The sequence below is a fragment of the Gekko japonicus genome, unplaced genomic scaffold, assembly GCF_001447785.1.
Source record: "Gekko japonicus isolate JY-2015 unplaced genomic scaffold, Gekko_japonicus_V1.1 scaffold2859, whole genome shotgun sequence".
NCBI lineage: Eukaryota > Metazoa > Chordata > Lepidosauria > Squamata > Gekkonidae > Gekko > Gekko japonicus.
The window spans coordinates 96,030-116,602 of NW_015169265.1; the positions used below are offsets into that span (position 1 = coordinate 96,030).

A 20,573-nucleotide genomic window follows, 5' to 3' on the forward strand; every position below is an offset into this window, starting at 1 on the left:
GGCGGCGAGGCCGGTCCTTCCCCTCCCGCCCGGCCTGCCTGGCTGTCTCCCTTCCCCCGCACGCAAGCCCGGTAGGTCGCAGAGCGTCTCCTGCGCATGCGCAGGAGACGCTCTTGCACTTTCGGGGGGATTTAAACATCCCCCCGAAATTTTTTTCAACTTTTTTTATTTTTGTGCACATGCGGGGACTGGCCCATGTGTGCACAAACCTCCCCCGGCCCCCCAAGTGCCCCCGAAGTGCAGATATAGATATCCGCACAGAGGGGGCAACTTGGCTATTAGTATAAGGATGGCCTAGAATCCCCATATCCGCTGAAAGGACGGATCTTATAGGGTTGCCAGCCTCCAGGTGGGACCTGGAGATCTCCCGGAATCACATCTCCGGACTACTGAGCTCAGTCCCCCTGGGGACAACTTTGGAGGGCAGACTCTACGGCCCGAAAGTCCACTAAGGACAGTCCCCAAACCTGCCCTCCCCCCCCCAGCTTCCTCCCCCAAATCTCTCGGAATTTCCAAACCCAAAGTTGGAACCATACACATCAATAAGTGTAAAGAAACTACCCTTCGACTGCCCTTTGGGCGGATTCATTCCCACTTTCCTGGGAGCAAACCCCATGAAACCGACTGCAGTAGTATTCTGAGTAGACCTGCTCAGCACTACTTCCTTCCGACTCTTCAGCCCAAAACAGATGCATTTCTTTTCACATCTGTTTGTGACTCTGGAAGGTGTAAACGGGGTATTTAGGAGTACCTTCTGTCTCCGATTTCCACTGCTATCTTTTGTACGGGGACAGCTACGCCAAAACCTCAGACTGTACGCACACACAGGCTCTTTACAAAAACCCCAGGGCTAACATTGTTTTTTTCCAGAGAAACACCCGGCTTGTTTGTCTCCCAGAAAGTTCAAGCACTCCCTGCTTCGCTCCGCCTTTCTTTCTTTTGGCTTTTCATCCCGGGTTCAAATACTTTCTTTTCTTTTTCAAACTGGAGGGCGGCCTTACGCACTCAATAGGTCTTTTCCTTTTGAAAGGCGCATAAAAGAGACCATTGAGGGAGGTTTGTCTGGGGAAACCCTGCCAGAACTCCCTGCGAGTTCTTTTCTAGGGCGTGGCGAGCCTGTTCTTTAGACTGCAGGGTTGAATTCTCTCCCAGCCGCTCCCAGAATCTTAACAGTATCTTCGGGCTGGTATTTAGGAAATCCAAGCAGCACGAAAAAAACCACAGTCATGGTTTCCCTCTGGGCCTTAGATTCCTGGCACGTGAATGCTGTAACACAAAGAGGCTGCTGCGTGTGTTAAAAAGGACTTTGAAAAAAATGCCAGGCGACGTATAACTCTGCCTGGGTCCGAAGCGACAGAACAAAGTCTTGAGTCCAGCGGCACCGTTCAGACCGACAAAGTTTAATTCTGGGTATAAGCTTTACGTTTGCATGCACACTTCTTCTTTCCTTGGGAGGAAAGCGATGGCGAACCTAAACAGCATGATAAAAAGTAGAGACATCTCCCTGCCAGCAAAAGTCCGCATGGTGAAAGCAATGGTATTCCCAGTAGTCATGTATGGCTGCGAGAGGCGCCGAAGAAGAGATTCTTTTGAACTATGGTGCTGGAGAAGACTCTTGAGAGCCCCTTGGACTGCAAGAAGATCAAATCAGCCAATCCTAAAAGAAATCAACCCTGACTGTTCCCTGGAAGGCCAGATAATGAAACTGAAGCTCAAATACTTTGGCCACCCAATGAGAAGGGAGCACTCACTGGAGGAGAAGACCCTGATGCTGGGAAAGACTGAAGGTCAGAGAAGACGGGGACGGCAAAGGATGAGATGGTTAGACAGTGTCATCGATGCAACGAACATGAAATTGAGCCAACTTCAGAGGACGGGGGAAGACAGGAAGACCATTCGGGATCTGGTCCATGGGATCGCGAAGAGGGAGCGGACTCGACTGTGCGACTGAACAACAACAAAAGCACACTTCTTCAGAGAGTAATTCTGGGTATAAGCTTTTGTGTGCATGCACACTTCTTCAGGTATATCTGGAAGGCAGAACAGTTGAAATTCTAGGAGATCTCCAGGTCTCATCTGGATGTGAGTGAGCAGTGACTCACGAAAGCTCACACCCTGCCACAAATTTTGTTCGTTTTTAAGGTGCTCCTGGACTCTTGCTCTTTTCTAGGGCCCACTTAATTTACTGGAACTTTCCCCAAGCTTTTTCCAAGTTTATTTTTTAAACATTAGAGGAATCTGTAACTAAAGCTGATGGACTTTAATGAAGAAGAAGAGAAGAGATTGGATTTATGCCCCACCCTTCACTACCCGAAGGAGAGCAGTTTACAATCTCCTTCCCGTTCCCCTTCCCCCAACAGACACCCTGGGAGGTAGTTGGGGCTGAGAGAGCTCTTTTGAGAACTGCCCTTGAGAGAACAGCTCTGAGAGAACTTGTGACCGACCCAAGCTCACACCTGCAGCTGTCTGTGGAGTGGGGAAATCAAACCCGGTTCTCCCAGATTAGAATCTGCGCTCCTAATCACTACACCAAACTGGCTCCCATTTTTAATATTCACAATCTGAGTAAAGACTCTGCGAGTCTATATTATTTCAGCTTTTGTAAAGAATTGACCTTGATATTTCTACATGCAAGGCTTTTCTTCTCTGTTTTCCAACCTCTTCGGTTACCTGCTTAGTTCTGGGTCGAAATTCCCCTCTCCCTCTTTTGTTCCTAGCAAACATACATTAATCTCACTGGGATTCTTTTTCTTCCTAATCTGTATACAGGATCTATTTTAAAACAGCAGAGATGTGGAAGTTTGCTCTTGAGACGAAGCTGTATAAAGGTGGGGGGTGCAGAAGTCCCACATGTTTCCCTCATCTGGCTTCATAAATATGGAAGTTGGGGGAAAACAATGGGATCCAGGCAGAACCCGTTCCTCCCAGAGGAAAAGAGCAGAGGTTACTTGGCACACTTTCCCCAGTGTTTTCCATCCAGGCCCACTTGATGTATTTAAAGTCCCACCTCGGAGAGGTTGAACACGAAAGCAAAGGGGGGGGGGGTCACACGCACACACATTTGCCTCTGGTCGAAGTCCAGCGCAACCCCTTCTCCCCGCCCTCACTGAGAGCTGCAGTTTTTCAGAACAGAGCAGAATGTCTTTACATACTTGGTTCAAATTTAGCGTTTGTATAATCCCGGGCCGCTGCTAAAAAAGGAGATGGAATGCACACGGCCGATCCTATTAAAAAAAGCCAAGCACAGGGCCTCTTTTTTGTTTTAACGAGAAAGTCTGCAGCTGAAGAGGCCGGGATGTTCCTAGAAAGTTTAGAACCAGGGGGCCCCGCGGTTTTTTGGGGCCCGCGGGCACCTGCGGAATTCTGACACAGGGCGGTGGGCAAAGCTGCAAAATGGCGGCCCGCGGGAGGCAGAGTCAGCTACAAAGTGTCAGGGAGAGGGGTGACAGATAACCCGAAGAGCAACTCTAACATTTTGGGCAGAAGTTGGACGCCTTTAAAATCGGCGCAGCCAATCAGAAGCCCTGCTGGGCCACTGGCTGAGACCAACAGTCTGTGCAAGTGACTGTACCTACCAAGCCTGTTTATCGCAAGCAATGGTTTTCAGCCAGGATTTGGAGTGAGTGGGTTTGACACGGACGTTCCAAGCAGAGGGGACTGAAGCTGTTATGTCCTGGGACTGGAACATTCCGGGACTGTTTCTACCAGAGACTGGCTGAGCTTGGAGCGCTAGAACAATAGCCCACCAGGACTCTGGTGGTGGCCAGTGAAGAATTAATGGTTCTGACAACGGCCTATCGTTGGTAGCTGTTTTGGGAAGTGGGTGGAATTTGCATGCTATTTAAACAGGGCTGTCGCCCCGGCTTTTCGCTTTTTGTTCTTGCTGTATCACGGATAAAGGAGAGCTGATCACTAGGCTTGGGGTCTAGGGCTGCCGAGTGGGGGCGGGGAAACCCCCACTTTGGAGGCCTGATTTCTGCCGCGGCAGAATCGGGCCCTGGGGGAACTCCGCCCCCCCAAAGCTGCCCACGTCGCTCACGTTGGGTGTGTGGCCAAGATCGTCGGGGGGAAAACCATATGGTTCCCCCCCGACAATCTGGGCCACGCCCCCAACGTGAGTGACATCACGCGCACACATCTGGAGCCGGCTCCCGGACCCGTCGGAGCCTCCCCCGCCGGTGAGTTTGCGGGACTTGGCAACCCTATTGGGGTGGGACCATCCATGGAACCCAGTATTTAACAGAAGCTCAGCAGTCAAGAAGTCTGGCCTGCAGAAAGTTTCTCTTTCGGTTCCTGATACCTTCAGTCAAAGGCAGCAGGGGGAGACTGGTCACTTCTTGAGATCCCAACCAGCTCCAGCCAATCAGAGCCAACAATACCGAATTAGTTGGCCCAGTCATCTGACTCAGTACAGAACGTTTTCATACACTGCTATGCTGATGCTTACTCGAACTGTACAGCCGGCAGATGCCCCACCCCTGAGCTAGAACATGCTGTTTAGGTCCACTGATCTCCAGGCGGGGCCTGGATCTCTCCAGGAAATTACAACGCATCTCCAGAAGGCAGAGATCAGTTGCCCCTGCAGCAAATGGCTCCTTCAGAGGGTGGACATACATACTCACTGAAATAGAGTTTCAACACATCTCCTTCACTAGTTTTCCATCCACTCAGCGGATGTGCTGACAACTGGGGATATAGTTAATATGTTGTAATATAGTAAATATGACATGGAAATATAATTTTCAGTTCACAGCTAAAGAGTACCAGCTATCTGAAGAAGCGAAACATGAACGAGGCAGTGAAGCCAGCCGTGTATAGCTGTACTCACATAAGACCAATGTGCCCTCTAAGCTGCTGAGTCTTGTGAGCAAAAATTCCACTTTGTGAGCTACCGGCATTAAAGTTGTGAGCGAGCGATTTGGCTACTGCATCAATTAGTTTGCTCTGGAGTCGTCCTTCCTGAGCTAAGACAAAAATCTGTGAGCCGGAGGCTAAAAAACCGTGAGCCAGCTCACACTAACTCAGCTTAGCGGGAACACTGCATAAGACGTGGAACTATTGTACTCCTGAAGTTTTTTATACAAAGGAATTGTGGACTTTAATTGTATTCCTACTTTGTATCAAGTACTTTTTGATCCTAGCTCTTTAAAATATATATATATATATATTGTAACTTTGTTATTTACAGTTGTATAATCTGTTTTAATTTTGTAAAGTTAATAAAAATTATATATATATATGTGTGTGTGTGTGTGTGTGTTCTTTAACAAAGATTTCAAATTGTTTGAATTGTTTCCCACCTGGAGGTTGGCAACCCGATGTCCTCCACACCCTCCTAAATATCCAGGAATTTCCAATCCAGAGTTGGCAACCTTAAGGTTTGAAGACCATATCCTGAAGAGGCCTCGGGAAAAAAGCTCACAGCCCACAGTTTTTAAAAAACAACAAACTAGCCCGAGAAAACCCTGCTCGGCTGTGTAGAATGGCTGGATGGCCATGAAACCGTCATTATCTCTCAGCCTGGCCTACCTCACAGGGCTGTTGGAAGGATAAAATGAGGCAGTGGTGTGTGTTAGGGTGGGTGACGATTCCTCGAGCCCTCAGTGAATATGAATGTAACAGCTGAAGAAGTGTGCATGCGCACGAAAGCTTACACCCAGAATGAAACTTTGTCGGTCTTAGAGGTGCCTCTGGAGACTCAAACTTTGTTCTATTGCTTCAGACCGACCCGCAACCTACCTGAAGCTAAAGCAACATCCTCTGTTTCAATAACAGTATCCAGGAATCGGAAAGAACACAGCGAACCCTTAACTGCCTCCAGGGATCTCCCAATATTTTCCTATTTTTCTGCACAGCAGGGAGGGAAAGGAAGGAAACAGCTATTCGGTAGCGCTGTTGCGTTTGCACGTTCCGCACGAGAAATCTGCACATGCACCTATTCTGCACAATTACGCATGCTAGAAAACCATACAAGCACATTTGTCTCTGCATCAGTCGCTACCCTGATCCAGGAAATGTATATCCATTTGACTGTGCCGTTACCATAAAAGTAGCAAAAGAATGGCTCTTATTTATAAGCACCGATGCGGAAAATGGAACAATATCTAGTGGGCAGGAAGAAGGCGCGCACAAAACACGCATTTCTTTCAGCTGTCACACTCAATAACTGTGGTGGCCATCGTCCCCGCAAGTTCAGGGTAGGGGAAACTGGAGTCACAATGAAATCGTTATACAGAGAGGAGAACTGAGCTGGAACGCTTTCGCCAATTCTCTTGCCACACAGACTCCACACAGTTTCGGCCTTATGGAAAGAACGAATTCTTTTCCAGAGAAAAATAAGCACATAACGAAAATTCGAGACGAGAGACAGGGAGGCTCCGAGCCAAACTGGACAACATACCTGGAAATCCGTGAGTGGATCTCCCAAGGTTTTTTTTTTTTTTTAAACCATTAAGAAAGTGTTGCTGGGAAGGGACAGAGGAATTCAGTCGAGGGAGCAGACAGGAGGGATTTAACCTGGCCTCAAGCTAGCGTTGCCAACCTCCAGGTCATGACTGGAGAACTCCCACTATTATAAATGAACTCTGGGCAACAGAGATCAGTTCACCTGGAGAAAAATGGCTGCTTTGGAAGGTGGGCTCTATGGCATTCTACCTCACTGAAGTCCCTCCCCTTCCCAAACCCCACCCCTCAGGCTCCACCCCCCAAATCTCCAGGAATTTACCAACCCAGAGCTGTGACGTGTCCTCCTTGGGGGAAACACATGGGAGGCTTGAATCTTTCCCTCAAGAAGAAGAAGACGACGACGACGACGAAGAAGAGATTGGATTTATACCCCACCCTTCACTCGGGGTCTCAGAGTGGCTTACACACTCCTTTCCCTTCCCCTCCCCACAACAGACACCCTGTGAGGCAGGTGGGGCTGAGAGAGCTCTGACAGAAACTGCTCTTTTTCAAGGACAGCTCTGACAGAACTATGGCTTGCCCAAGGTCATCCAGCAGCTGCAAGTGGAGGAGTGGGGAATCAAACCCGGTTCTCCCAGATTAGAGTCCGGGCACTTAACCACTACACCAAACTGGCCCCCAAAGAGGTAAATAACACCTCTGAGTCGGGGACATGTGAGGATGGAAAACAGCACAGGGAGTGGGGCTGCCCACTCCAGGTCGGGAAACTCCTGGAAATTTGGGGGTGGAACCTGAGGATGGTGAGGGTTTGGGGAGGGGAGGGACCTCAGCAGGGTTAAATTGTCACAGAGCCCACCCTCCAAAGCACCCAGTTTCTCCAGGGTCTCTGCCGTCTGGAGATCAGCTGTGATTCCAGGAGATCTCCGGGCCCACCTGGAGGTTGGGAAGCCTAGGAACAGGGCTAAATACCCGTGTCTTTCCCCACAGCCCACACCTGAATTAGATGACCCGTTCACGGATCTCCTGGCATCTAGTCTGGTCTGAGCTATGAAGGAAGAGGTCCGAGGTCCGACTTAAATCTCGGCTGTCTTGGACTCTCTAAGAGGGCCACCCGAACCATTTTCTCTTGGCCTCAGTTCCTCACGGAACCTGAAAATACTCCTACTGACCTGACCTTACAGGGTTGTGGACAATTCAGGGCTCTTTTTGTAGAAAAAGCCCAGCAGGAACTCATTAGCATAATAGGCCACACCCAAACAGAAATTTATTAGCATATTAGGCCACACCCCTGATACTACAGCTCATTAGCCTATTAGGCCGCATCCCCCATGTTACCAGAAGTGTGGTCATCCAGCCACACCCACCTTTTGCTTGTCATTCTGTTTACCTTGTTTGCTGTCAAAACCCAGGGCCTTTTTTTGTAGCAGGAACTCCTTTGCATGTTAGGCCACACACCCCTAATGTAGCCTGTCCTAATGAGTTTCTGCTGTTGGGTGTGGCCTATTATGCTAATGAGTTCCTGCTGGGTGTGGCCAACTTGGGAGCCAGCCGGAACTCCGTTCCTGTGCGTTCCTGCCCCAAAATAGCCCTGGTTGTGGTAAGGATTACAGAGCACGGGAGGCACTCTGAATATTCGGAAGCATTGTTTGCGAGACAAGGAATAACCGGTAAACTGAAATCTCCTTGTGTCGGCCATCTACGGGTTACCGATTTGACAGCCAAAACACAAACCCCTTCTACAAGTTAGTGATGTAAACAGTACTTCATACACGTACAGAACACGAAGGGCTTTGGGGGCAACATTTATTGAAACCTTGGGAATGACGAGTCCACTTCGTCAGATGCATGAAGTGAAACCCCGGTTCGCAGACAAACTCATTTAGCGAAGGTCTTTTATTTATTTAGGCGTGTTCTTGGGCGCCCTTCCCCAGAACTGCTGAAGGCCGCTTACAACCAGTTGAAACACAATATTACAAGAAAATAGTTGACAATTAAACCAAAACAACAGCTACGAAACCCCTCCTAACAGCTACTTAAAGCTAGTAAATGCCAGTACAAATACATATAAATAAGTTAAAAAGCTAGTTAAGGCCAGTATACGATAAAACAAAAACAGATTACAGCGACAGACAGCTGCTAACCAAGGTGTAAAATACCAACAGCATAAAATGCTTGCGTCCTGACCTGGATAGCCCAGGCTAGCCCAGTCTTGTCAGATCTTGGAAGCTAAGCAGGGTCGGCCCTGGCTAGTATTTAGAAGGGCGACCTGCAAGAAATACCAGGGTTGTGATGCAGAGGCAGGCAACACCAAACCACCTCGGAAACACCTGTTGCCTTAAAAAGATAAGTCTAGCTCGCCACCTCGTGGTGCATAACACTAAAAGAGCTAGGACTTCTGGCTACCAGACAATCTTAGGATCTCCTACACATCGCCATACGATAATTATTGATTATTAGCATAAAATACCAACAAGTCAGTGTCCTGTAGTGTTTAGAGAGTTAGACTAGGATGTGAGAGTCCCAGGTTCGAATCTCCGCTCTGTCACGGAAGCTCCCTGGGGGACCCCAGGCCAGTCACTCTCCCTCTGAGCATAACCAACCTCACAGGACTGTTGTGAGGCTAAAACGGAGCAGTATTAGGATCTGTGAGACCCAAGTTCAAATCCCCACTCTTTCATGGAAGCCTGCTGGGTGACCTCGGGCCAGTCACAAACTCTCAGCCTAACCTACTTCGCAGGGCTGTTGTGGAGGAGACGGGGATGAAGTCCACCACCCTGAACTCCTTTGGAGAAATCCACATAAGCAGGGCAGTCAAAGAATAACTCCTTTGTTTTAACGGCAGGAAAAAAACAAGAAGATGTGCTTTTTCAGATGTGGATGCGGTCAGCAGAAGGAACGCCACGTCTTAAAAACGTAGCGCGACGGTAAAACCAGCAACACGCCCGACTACCGGCCGAGTCGCCTGTTAGCTTGGAAGCAAGTTATCACACGGTCTGTGCTTACTTCTCAGTAAGCACATACAGGTTTGCAGTTGGCACCTCTTGTGGGTAGAGAGAATCTCGACAATCCTTTGCCTCTTCTTCCAGTGGGAAGAGGAGCTGGCTTTTCAAACACTGGCAGCCCGCCTAGGGTGTTCAACCCGGGTGGTATGGAAACGACGGTGGGGGAATGAATGCCTCCTTCTCCCCAGGAGGCCCAAACGGGATACCAGCTAGAGCAAAGTTACTAACAGCCTGATGCAATTGGGGATCACGCCCCCCCCCCCAGTTTACAACAGCTCTCTCAAAAACTGGTTTATCTTCTTCTTCTTCTTTTTAAATGAAGTATGGCTCTGCATGTTTCAAAGAGCTTTTCTCGCCCTGCAAAATAATTTACAATTTGGGTGTAGCAGATTCTCTCCCTCTCCCTCTCTCTCTCACCCACCCACCGCTTTGGGTTTCAAGGAAGGGGAGGAGACAGACCTCCTGCGGAGTGAATTCCGGACAGAACTGGCATTTATGCAAAGTTACTACAGAGGTTGGCCCCTGGACTGGCACAACGTGGGAGCCACCCGCTTTCCCCATCATTCAGAGCCGTCAGGCTGAAGAACCAAGTCTGAGAGCCAGTTTGGTGTCGTGGTTAAGCGCGCAGACCCTAATCTGGGAGAACCGGGTTTGATTCCCCACTCCTCCACTTGCACCTCCTGGATGACCTTGGGCAAGCCGTAGTTCTGCCAGAGCTGTTCTTGAAAAAGAAAAAGAGCAGTTTCTGTCAGAGCTCTCTCAGCCCCACCTACCTCACAGGGTGTCTGTTGTGGGGAGGGGAAGGGAAAGGAGATTGTAGGCCACTCTGAGACACCTTTGGGTCGTGAAGGGCGGGGTATAAATCCAATCTCTTCTTCTTCTCCTTAAGGGCACTTTCACACACACTAAGTAATGCACTTTCAATCCACTTTCAATCCATTTTGCAACTGGGTTTTACTGTGTGAAACGGCAGAATCCACTTGCAGACGGTCGCTGAAGCGGATGCGAGAAAGCGTTCCAAGGCTGAAATCCTCCAGGCGCAGGGTTACCCGTCTCCAGATGGTCAATAATACAGAAAGATACCAAAAAACCCACTGTGCATAACTAATGAAAATATATATTCGACATTCAGTGAGTATAATAACCTAAACCTATATAGAGAATTTTTTTCAAAAATACGATATAATAGTCAAGATGCTCAAAAACACATGGTCCAAATACAAAAAAAACAGTCCTATCAATCCACCTTTGGAAACAGTCCAAGTCAAATTCCTCAAACAGTGGAAAGTCCAAATATAAATGTTTATAACTGGGACTATTTACGAAGGTGGATTAATAGGACTGTTTTTGGATTTGGACCATGTATTTTCGAGTTTCTGACTATTATATTGTATTGAAGGTTGGTAGCTCAGCCATTCGAGACCCGAGTGCCGCATGACAGAGAGAGCTCCCGTCTCTGGTCCCAGCTCCTGCCAACCGAGCAGTTTGAAAGCAAGAAATTCCAAGTAGATAAATAGGTAACGCTTCGGTGGGAAGGTAACAGCGTTCCATGCGCCTTGGCGTTTAGTCATGCCGGCCACATGACCACGGAAACGTCTTCGGACAGCGCTGGCTCTTCGGCTTGGAAACGGAGATGAGCACCACACACCCCCTAGAGTTGGATTTGACTGGCTTTCGAGCAAGGGAAACCTTTATCTTTACCTAGATTATTATACTCATTGAATGTTGAATATCTATTTTTCGGTAATTACGCACTGTCTGATCTTTTGTCACTTTTGTATTACTTATTCCTTTCCGTGCTTCTCTGCTGTTTGAGTCTCCAGGTGGGGGCTGGAGAACACCCAGAATTACAACTAGTCTCCGGGTTGCAGAGATTTGGAAGGTGGACTCCATGGCATTGTACCCCACTGAGGTCCCGCCCCTCCCCAAAACCCGCCCTCCCCAGGCTCCACCCCCAAATCTCCAGGAATTTCATAACTCAGAGCTGCCAACCCTAACTCGAGGGAACTTGATTCTGAATATACCGTGTTTAGGACTACACTGACTATATGTGTCACTGCAGCTTTCTGGTTTCCCTCCCTCCATTCTGCCCATCTTGACCAAAGACTTGGGATCCGTCGTTTATCCTGTGCATGAATTGTCTTAGCAAAACCTGGGACTCCCTCCCTGGAAGCCAGTCTGGTGTAGGGGTTAGGAGCGTGGACTCTAATCTGCACCCATCTAGACCAAAGACTTGGGATCCGTCATTTAGTCTGTGCAGAACTGTCTTAGCAAAACCTGGGAGTCCCTCCCTGGAAGCCAGTCTGGTGTAGGGGTTAGGAGCGTGGACTCTAATCTGGGAAAACCAGGTTTGATTCCCCACTCCTTCACGTGCAGCTGCTGGTGTGACCTTGGGTCAGTCACAAGTTCTTTCAGAGCTGTTCTCTCAAGGGCAGTTCTTGGAAGAGCTCTCTCGGCCCCACCTACCACACAGGGTGTCTGGTGTGGGGTGGGGAGGGGAAGGGAAGGGAAGGGAAAGGCAAGGAGATTGTAGGCCGCTCTGAGACTCCTTCAGGTAGTGAAGGGCGGGGTATACATCCAATCTCTTCTTCCCACATTAACTAAGTTTAGCACACAGTGCTCCCTGTCTAAGTTGTGGGGTCTTGTGAGCAAAAATTCTACTTTGTGAGCTACTGGCATGAAAGTTGAGAGCGAGTGATTTGGCCACTGCATACATCAGTTTGCTCTGGAGCCATCCTTCCTGAACCAAGACAAAAATCTGTGAGCTGGGGGCTAGAAAACTGTGAGCTAGCTCACACTAACTGAGCTTAGAGGGAACACTGGTCGTGAACAATCTCTTTGTGATCAGATTTGGATTTTACCCCACTACATTTCTCTCTGCAGACGGATTCAGGTGGGGGTAGCCGTGCTGGTCTGAAGCGACAGAACAAAGTTTGAATCCGGTGGTACCTTTAAGGCCAACCAAGTTTTACCCTGGGTATAAGCGTTCGTGTGCATGCACACCCCTGTGTTCCGTGCCCCCCCTTGACCCTTCACTTTGTGTTTATCAAACCCCTTTTATGAAATGACTGCGTAGTGAGGATCGGCTCATTGCATCGGGAGAAATGGGCTCCAGTCCGTGAAAGTTTGTGCTGGGAATAAAGACTGCATTAAGCCTGAATAGCCCAGTCTGGTCCAGTCTCATCAGCGCTTGGAAGCTAAGGAGGGCCAGCCCTGGTCAGTACGGGAAGAGCCAGGGTTGCTATGCAGAGGAAGCCAGTGTGGTGCAGTGGTTAAGAGTGTCGGTTTAATATTCGGAAGATCCAGGTTCGAATCCTGCCTTGTGTCATGGAAGCTCGCCGGTCACACTCTCTCAGCCTAATCCATCCTTACAGCGTTGTCGTGAAGATAAAATGACGAACCCCAAAAATCGATTGGGTCCCCACCGGGAAGGGTATAAATGAACCGAGTAAATAAATAAGGCAATGGAAAACCACCTCTGCTCATCCCTTGCTTTGAAAACCCCATGAAGGGCTGTGATTGGGCAGCACCTAATTATGCGAGTCTTTAAGGTGTTGAATGATGCTGGTTAATTTTCACTGCAAAGGGATTCGGGTACATTCGGACATAGGAACATTCTTTTTATTTTTTAAAAACCCTTGTTCATACGAATTCATTCCAGGGACGGTTAAACCTTCAGCCTGTCTTCTTAACTTGCAGTGGGCCCCAAATACTGGATTTAAGTGCTCCGTCTAAGCTGAGTTCGTGTGAGCTAGTTCACAGTTTATTAGCCTCCGGCTCACACATTTTTGTCTTCGCTCAGGAAGGAGGGCTCCGGAGCAAACCAATTCATTCAGTAGCCAAATCGCTCGCTCACAACTTTAATGCCAGGAGCTCACAAAGTAGAATGCCATCTGTATTACAGCTATGTGTAGTGTATTTATAGCTTATATTGTAATTTTAATGGAATGTTGGTTTTAGTGTGTGTGTGTGTGTATTTATATATATATATTGGAGTTTTAATGAATCTATTTATACCTATGTTGTTAGCCGCCCTGAGCTCGCTGAAAGCGGGGAAGGTGGCATACAAATATAATAAATAAATAAATAATTTTTTTCTCACAAGACTCCACCTCTTGGAGGGGGCATTACAAGTCGCTATCCCAAAGGGCTGTGTTGTTTGCATAACATTGAAATAAAGGTTGTCACAGCAGCGGCTGAATCTGCGAAACTCAACAAAGCTCAAAAGCTGCACTGCAATCCTGAGAAGAGTTACTCCGGCCTATGCCCACTGATCTGAATGGCCTTACGCCAGAGTAAATGTCATAGGATTGCACAGTCGCCGTAAAAGGAATTACTTCCAAAGTGACCAGATGCATATCTGATAGCGTAGCTAGGAAACAGCCCGATGGGAGGAAAACACTTAAGGGCTGTTCTGAAATCTTTCGCGTGCGGCCTCTTGAAGCAAGGCTGACCTTTCTCCACACCTAGGTCTGGATCGCGTTTGTATGCGGGAATGCCAGGGCAGACCCCTGGCCGGGAAAACCACAATCCATGTTGCAGTGTGAGCCTCTTTGAGCCAAACGCTCTACAAGCAGGGCCTGGGGTTGCCAGCCACCAGGTGGGCACCTTTGGAATTCTGACACAACACGGTGGGCACAGTAACAAAATGGCTGCCACTGAAGGCGGAGCCAGCCACATAACGATTGCCACAGCAACATGTTTCAAATCTGCGCATCCAATCAAATCTACAGTAGCCAATCAGAAGCCTTGCTGGGCAAAAGCCCGACTTGTCCCTGCCCACTTTCTAAAAGAGCAAGAGAGAAGAGATTGGATTTACACCCCGCCCTTCACTCAAGAGTCTCAGAGCAGCTTACAATCTCCTCCCCCTCCCTCTCCCCCAAAGAACCCCCCCTGTGAGGTAGGTGGGGCTGCGAGAGCTCTTTCAAGGACTACTCTCGAGAGAAGAACTCTGAGAGAACTTGTGACTGACCCAAGGTCACCCAGCAGCTGCATGTGGAGGAGTGGGGAATCAAACCCAAAGTTTTTTGCGCTTTGTACCATTTCATGTACGCTGGTTCCCCTTCTTTTTTGGTTCTCCTTCAGGTGGGGCCCGGAGATCTCCAGGAATTACAACTCACCTTTGGCCTACAGAGGTCAGTTCCCCCTAGAGAAAATGGCTTCTTTGGAGGGTGGACTCTATGGCCTTACACCCCGCCGAGGTCCCACCTCTCTCCAAGCCCTGCCCTCCCCGGGCTCCACCCCTAAATCCCTTGGAATTTCCCAACCCAAAGTCAGCAAACCTATCAGTTTTCCTGAAGAAGGTGGCTACTTTGGAGGGGGAACTCTTTTGGCATTATATGCCACTGAGTTCCCTCCCTTCCCCAAACCTCCCCTTCCACAGGCTCAACCCCCAAAACGTACACTTATTTGGAAGGTACTAAGGCTGCTTCTATCCAGTAAGTGAACATAGGGTTAGATCCTACCAACTTTCCCCCCACTCAAGCTCGCCCATTTCTCCTCCTTATTACAGCCCAGCTGGCTTTCGACCATGCAGGTCACATGACCCCCAGCAAAGCTTTCTTTGGCGGGGGTCAAAGGGGACTCCCTCCTCCCTTTTCACCAGTGCAAAAGCTGTTGGATCCAACCCCAATTTGGCTGCAGTTGCTGTGCACTAATGAACAAAGAAGGTGCTGTTGAAGAGGGCATGGGGTGGGGGAAAGTCTCTTGGGAGGGGAAATGTACCAAAATGTTCTTGGTTCGCTAATCGAATCTTCGTTGTATTTCCCAGGTCCCAAAACGATATCCTTGGGAACAACAATTGAGGCAAGAGGGCTGTTTTTAGGAATACTTTTTTAGAGAGAGAAGGAGATTGGATTTATACCCCGCCCTTCACTACCCGAAGGAGTCTCAGAAGGGCTTACAATCTCTTTTCCCTTCCCCTCTCCACAACAGACACCCTGTGAGGTAGGTTGAGCTGAGAGAGCACTTCCGAGAACTGCTCGTGAGAGAACAGCTCAGAGAGAACTTGTGACTGACCCAAGGCCACACCAGCAGCTGCATGTGGAGGAGTGGGGAATCAAACCCGGTTCTCCCAGAGTAGAGTCCACGCTCCCAACCACTACGCCAGCATTAAAAGGGAAAATTCAGATCTAATTATCAGATACAGATAATAGGGTCACATTATTAGCTGGAAATTTTGGGCAGCGGTAATAATTTGTAAAAGAGGATAATATACGGTTGTTTCAGTGTAACGCTGCTCTTGGCCAGTCTGCCATTAAAGCAATATCATTTAAGAAAGTAAAAAGGGAAGTCCAGGCTTCGAGCTACATTCCAATCCTAAGTAGAGCCCCACCCTTCTAAATCCATTAAAGTCAACGGTCTCAGAGAGGTGTAACTCCACTTAAGACTGCAGTGCTAAGCCAGTTTGGTGTGGTGGTTAAGAGTGCGGACTCTATCTGGGAGAACCCCACTCCTCCACTTGCAGTAGGTTAGTTGATCCCCCACTCCTCCACTTGCAGCTGCTGGATGACCTTGGGCAAGCCATAGTTCTGTCAGAGCTGTTCTCTTAAGAGCCGTTTCTGTCAAGTGCTCTCTCAGCCCCACCTTCCTCATAGGGCGTCTGTTGTGGGGAGGGGGAGGAAAAGGAGTTTGTAAGCCACTCTGAGACTCCTTCGGGTAGTGAAGGGCAGGGTATAAATCCAATCTCTTTTCTGCTTCTTCTTAACTTAGTAGTAAGCCCCACTGCTTTTTCAGGGGCCAACAAAGTTTCTTCCCATGGGAGAAAGCCCGGCTTTGCCCATTTCAATGGCTTGTAAGTGTGGAACAAACTGAAGATGGAATCGGGGATGTTCTCGTAGGAGACGCTTTTAAGAAGGGCAACCATGCCCCTTGGGCGCCATTTCCATGTGACAGGAAACCACGGCAAACTCTCCAAAACAAGAAGCTTTAAAAACAACAACCAAATAACTCCTCATGACCCACTGAACGTCATGCGTAAAGCCGTTGGAACATCGAAACACAGCTCTGACGTTCATCATACCGAGGGACCAAAGACATACTTAAAGCCAGTGGCTTAGCTGTATGTCCCGATTTCCTAAAACAAACCGTGTCAGGAGCAGCAATCATTTCTTGAAACGAAAAGAAGCAGGATTCAGTAAGAGTTCCGTTCTAACCTCTGGGCGGGACGGCGGTGCCAGCCATGAACAGATCTTTCCGCAGTGGAAAAATGCAACCTCTGTTGACTGGGTGGGATTTCAGAGCACAGATTCGAATTCGGTGACAACAATCCACACACCTAGCTTATTTTTTTCCTTGGCAAGAAGGAGCTGGGATTGAGGAGCTACCGTAAGAACACTTTCACACGAATAAGCCTCAATGAATACGTCTTAAATTTTTTAACTTTATTTAAAGCCCAGCTTTTTGCCCAGACTCGAGGCAGATGAGAACTACTTCGAAGCAGACACCTTTAGGATAGCTGTAGACCCTGGGAGCTGGGAGGACTTCAGTGTTCCCCCTAAGCTAAGTTAGTGTGAGCTAGCTCACAGTTTTTTAGCCTCCGGCTCACACATTTTTGCCTTAGCTCAGGAAGGATGGCTCCAGAGCAAACTAATTTATGCAGTAGCCAAATCGCTTGCTCACAACTTTAATGCCGGTAGCTCACAAAGTAGAATTTTTGCTCACAAGACTCCAAGGCTTAGAGGGAACTCTGCTCCTGGCTCACGAGGAAGCCAGATTCTAGATCCCACTTTCTTTCTAGGCGGGCACTGCTTATCTGTAAGGCAACCGGGAGTGCCTCTGTGCGCGTGCAGAGGAACCACTGCCTAGATCTGGAGATCTCTCGCGAAATGGCTTCCCGTCCTCGGAGACTGCTGGCACATGGCCTCGTTTTGAGAAATTTATAGGAGATTCTTGGGTGTGCTGCGTGTGGGCGGAAGGGAAGGGGAAAAGAGAAGACGTAAATAGGAAATCTAGCAGTACAGCCTGGAGCCAGGAGGCTCGGGAGACAGGAACGTGGCTTCCCAAAGGACTCGGGAGCAAAGACATCTCAATTAGGGCCAGAGGTCTGTAAGGGGAAGGTTTTGGGAGAGGGCTGGAGGGTGCCGGATGTGCATTCTTGCCAAGGCGGAACGGGGCTAGGTCTCAACAGGAAACTTTTTAAGGAGAAAAGAAAAGTGGAACACAGACACACAAGGACCATTTCTGGAGGTATCGCAAAAGAGCCAAGACCTGTCTAAATGCATTCGCCAAACACAGACATGCAATTAGATTCAGGTGGGCGGCCATGTTGGTCCGAAGCAACAGGACAAAGTTTGGGTCCAGCGGCACCTTTAAGGCCAACAAAGTTCAATTCTGGGTAGAAGCTTTTGTATGCATGCACACTGGTCTCAAAGGCGTCACCGGACTCAAACCTTGTTCTACAGAGATGCAGTGAACACATGAGAGAGATTTTTCCAAAGCAAAGGGCCAGGGCAATGTAGCGGACAGCGTGTCAGGCTAGAATCCGGGAAACCCGGGTTCGAATCCTCCCTCTAGCACGGAAGCATGCTGGGTCGCTTGGGCTAGTGACACACAAGACTCTCCCACAGAGTTGTAGTGAGGATAAAATGGAAGGGGGAAAAACAATGTCGTAAGCCAGTTCAGGTCTCTATTGGGTGTAGTGGTTAGAGCATTATACCACGCTCTGGGCGATTCCAGGTTCAAATCCCCACCCTGCTACGAAAGCTCACTAGGTGATGTTCAATTCAGGTGGGTAGCCACGTTGGTCCCGAAGCAAAAGAACAAGGTTTGAGTCCAGTGGCACCTTTGAGATCAACAAAGTTTAAGTCTGGGCAGAAGCTTTTGTGCACATGCACACTTCTTCAGGTGATGTTAGGCCAATCGGACTCTCAAACTAACCTACTTCCAGTAGTGTGGGCCAGCTCACCGTTTTCTAGCCTCCGGCTCACAGATTTTTGTCTCAGCTCGGGAAGGGAGGGCTCCAAAGCAAACTAATTTATGCAGCAGCCAAATCACTGACTCAGAACTTTAATGCCAGTAGTAGCTCGCCAAGTAGAATTTTTGCTCACAAGACTCCACTGCTTAGAGGGAGCATTGCCCAACTTTGTTGGTCTTAAAAGGTGCCACTGGACTCCAACTTTGCTCTGTTGCTTCAAACCAACACGGCTACCCACCTGAAGACGTGTGCATGGGATTCACAGCCACAGGAGGTGGCGGCGGCTACAAGCATGGACGGCTTCAAGAAGGAACTGGATAAGCATATGGAGCAGAGGTCCATCCGTGGCTATTAGCCACAAGGTATAGCTAGGAGCTCTCGATCTGGGGGCAAGGGATGCGCTCTGCATTCTTGGTGCTTTGGGGGGGGTCAACAGTGGGAGGGCTTCTAATGTCCTGGCCCCACTGGTGGACCTCCTGATGGCACCTGGTATTTTTGGACACTGTGCGACACAGAGTGTTGGACTGGATGGGCCATTGGACTGATTCAACATTGGCTTCTCTTATGTTCTTATGGATAAGCATATGGAGCAGGGGTCCATCAGTGGCTCTTAGCCACAAGGTGTAGATAGGAACTCTCGGTCTGGGGCAAGGGGTGCTCTGTCTTCTTGGTGCCTGTGGGGGGGGGGCCAACGGGGGGGGGGCTTCTAATGTCCTGGCCCCCCTGGCACCTGGTATTTTTGGACACTGTGCGACACAGAGTGTTGGACTGGATGGGCCATTGGACTGATTCAACATTGGCTTCTCTTATGTTCTTATGGATAAGCATATGGAGCAGGGGTCCATCAGTGGCTCTTAGCCACAAGGTGTAGATAGGAACTCTCGGTCTGGGGCAAGGGGTGCTCTGTCTTCTTGGTGCCTGTGGGGGGGGGTCAACAGTGGGAGGGCTTCTAGAGTCCTGGCCCTACTGGTGGACCTCCTGATGGCACCTGGTATTTTTGGCCACTGTGCAACACAGAGTGTTGGACTGGATGGGCCACTGGCCTGATCCGACATTGGCTTCTCTTATGTTCATGCACAGGAGAGCTCGCACCCAGAATTCAACTCGGTTGCCCTTAAAGGCGCCCCTGGACTCGAACTCTGGTCCTGTTGGCTCAGACAAGCAGGACGACCCAGCGGACCTAAGCTTAATGCTGCAGAATAAGAACAAGAAGGTACACAAAAGAAGATGGGAAAAAAAAAATGTATAAATGGATAGAGGAACAGACTAGAACCTAGTATCCCTAACCTGTATCTGAAACACTATGAAAAAAATGACTCTGAGATGTATGCAAACGAAGTCGATGCAATGTATGTAAGTTACTTTTAGCAAAAATAAAAAACTTAAACTTAAGAAAAAACACAAACACTCTCCCGCAGGCCAGGCCCATGGCGCCACCGCAAAAGGGACCTGCTCCCGAGTAGACCTCCCCTGGGCCCGCCCCCCCTCGGCCACTGACCTGGAAGATGAGCACCTTGAAGTGGTTGCGTCGGAGGAGCTGCGCGTGGTTGTGCTCCAGCCGCTTGACCTGGGCGCACTGGCGGTCCATGCGGTCGCGGACCTCGCGCGTGTGGGCGCTGACCTTGCGCGACTTCTCCAGCAGCTTGGCCACCGTGTTGCTGGTGGAGGCGTGGCTCTTGCACAGCTTGCCCAGGTCGCCCTGCACCCCCTTGACGGCCGCCTCCAGCTCCGCCTGCCGCCCCTCCATCCGCTGCTGCTTCTCCTGCACCGACTCCAGCATGTGCACCAGCTTGTCCAGCAGCGTCAGCACCGTGATGGCGTTCACCTGCGCCCCCCCCGCTTCCCCCGACGCCGCCCCGCCGCCCCCCGACCCCGGCTGCAGGCTGGGGCTGCGGCTCCCCGACGGCACCGGGCTGGGGCTGCCGCGCTCCGGGGGGTGCAGTGGCTGCTCACTCGCTCGGCCGCCGCTCCAACTTTGGGGCGCCTCCCTCGCCGCTCTCGCCCTTTATGCGCGGAATGTCATATTTCACTTATGACTTCATTGGCCGGGCGGGGAGGAAGGGGGGGACCCGGGCCGGCTCGGCTCCGCTCCGAGGGCCGCCCACTGGCTGGCTGGAGGCGGGCGCAGGGTTGGGGAACTCCCCTCCCCGGGCGCTTTGCCTGGATTAGAACTAGGGAGGGGACATCACTACCATGTTAACTGTTTGGTTTTGAGAAATAAGAGAAGAAGACAGCCTAACCACAGATGAAGC

At 49.7% G+C, this 20,573-nt stretch overlaps 1 protein-coding gene across 1 annotated transcript in view; it reads right to left on the reverse strand.

Moving 5' to 3' along the window:
• SDPR (serum deprivation response) overlaps positions 1 to 20,324 on the reverse strand; it is a gene marked incomplete at its 5' end in the record, with an annotated part of 43,640 nt that extends 23,316 nt beyond the window's left edge. The window contains one exon of the mRNA XM_015416532.1: positions 19,820 to 20,324. Coding sequence (XP_015272018.1) covers positions 19,820 to 20,324 — 505 coding nt within the window. The remainder of the gene's footprint in view (positions 1 to 19,819) is intronic.
• Positions 20,325 to 20,573: the final 249 nt, after the last annotated feature.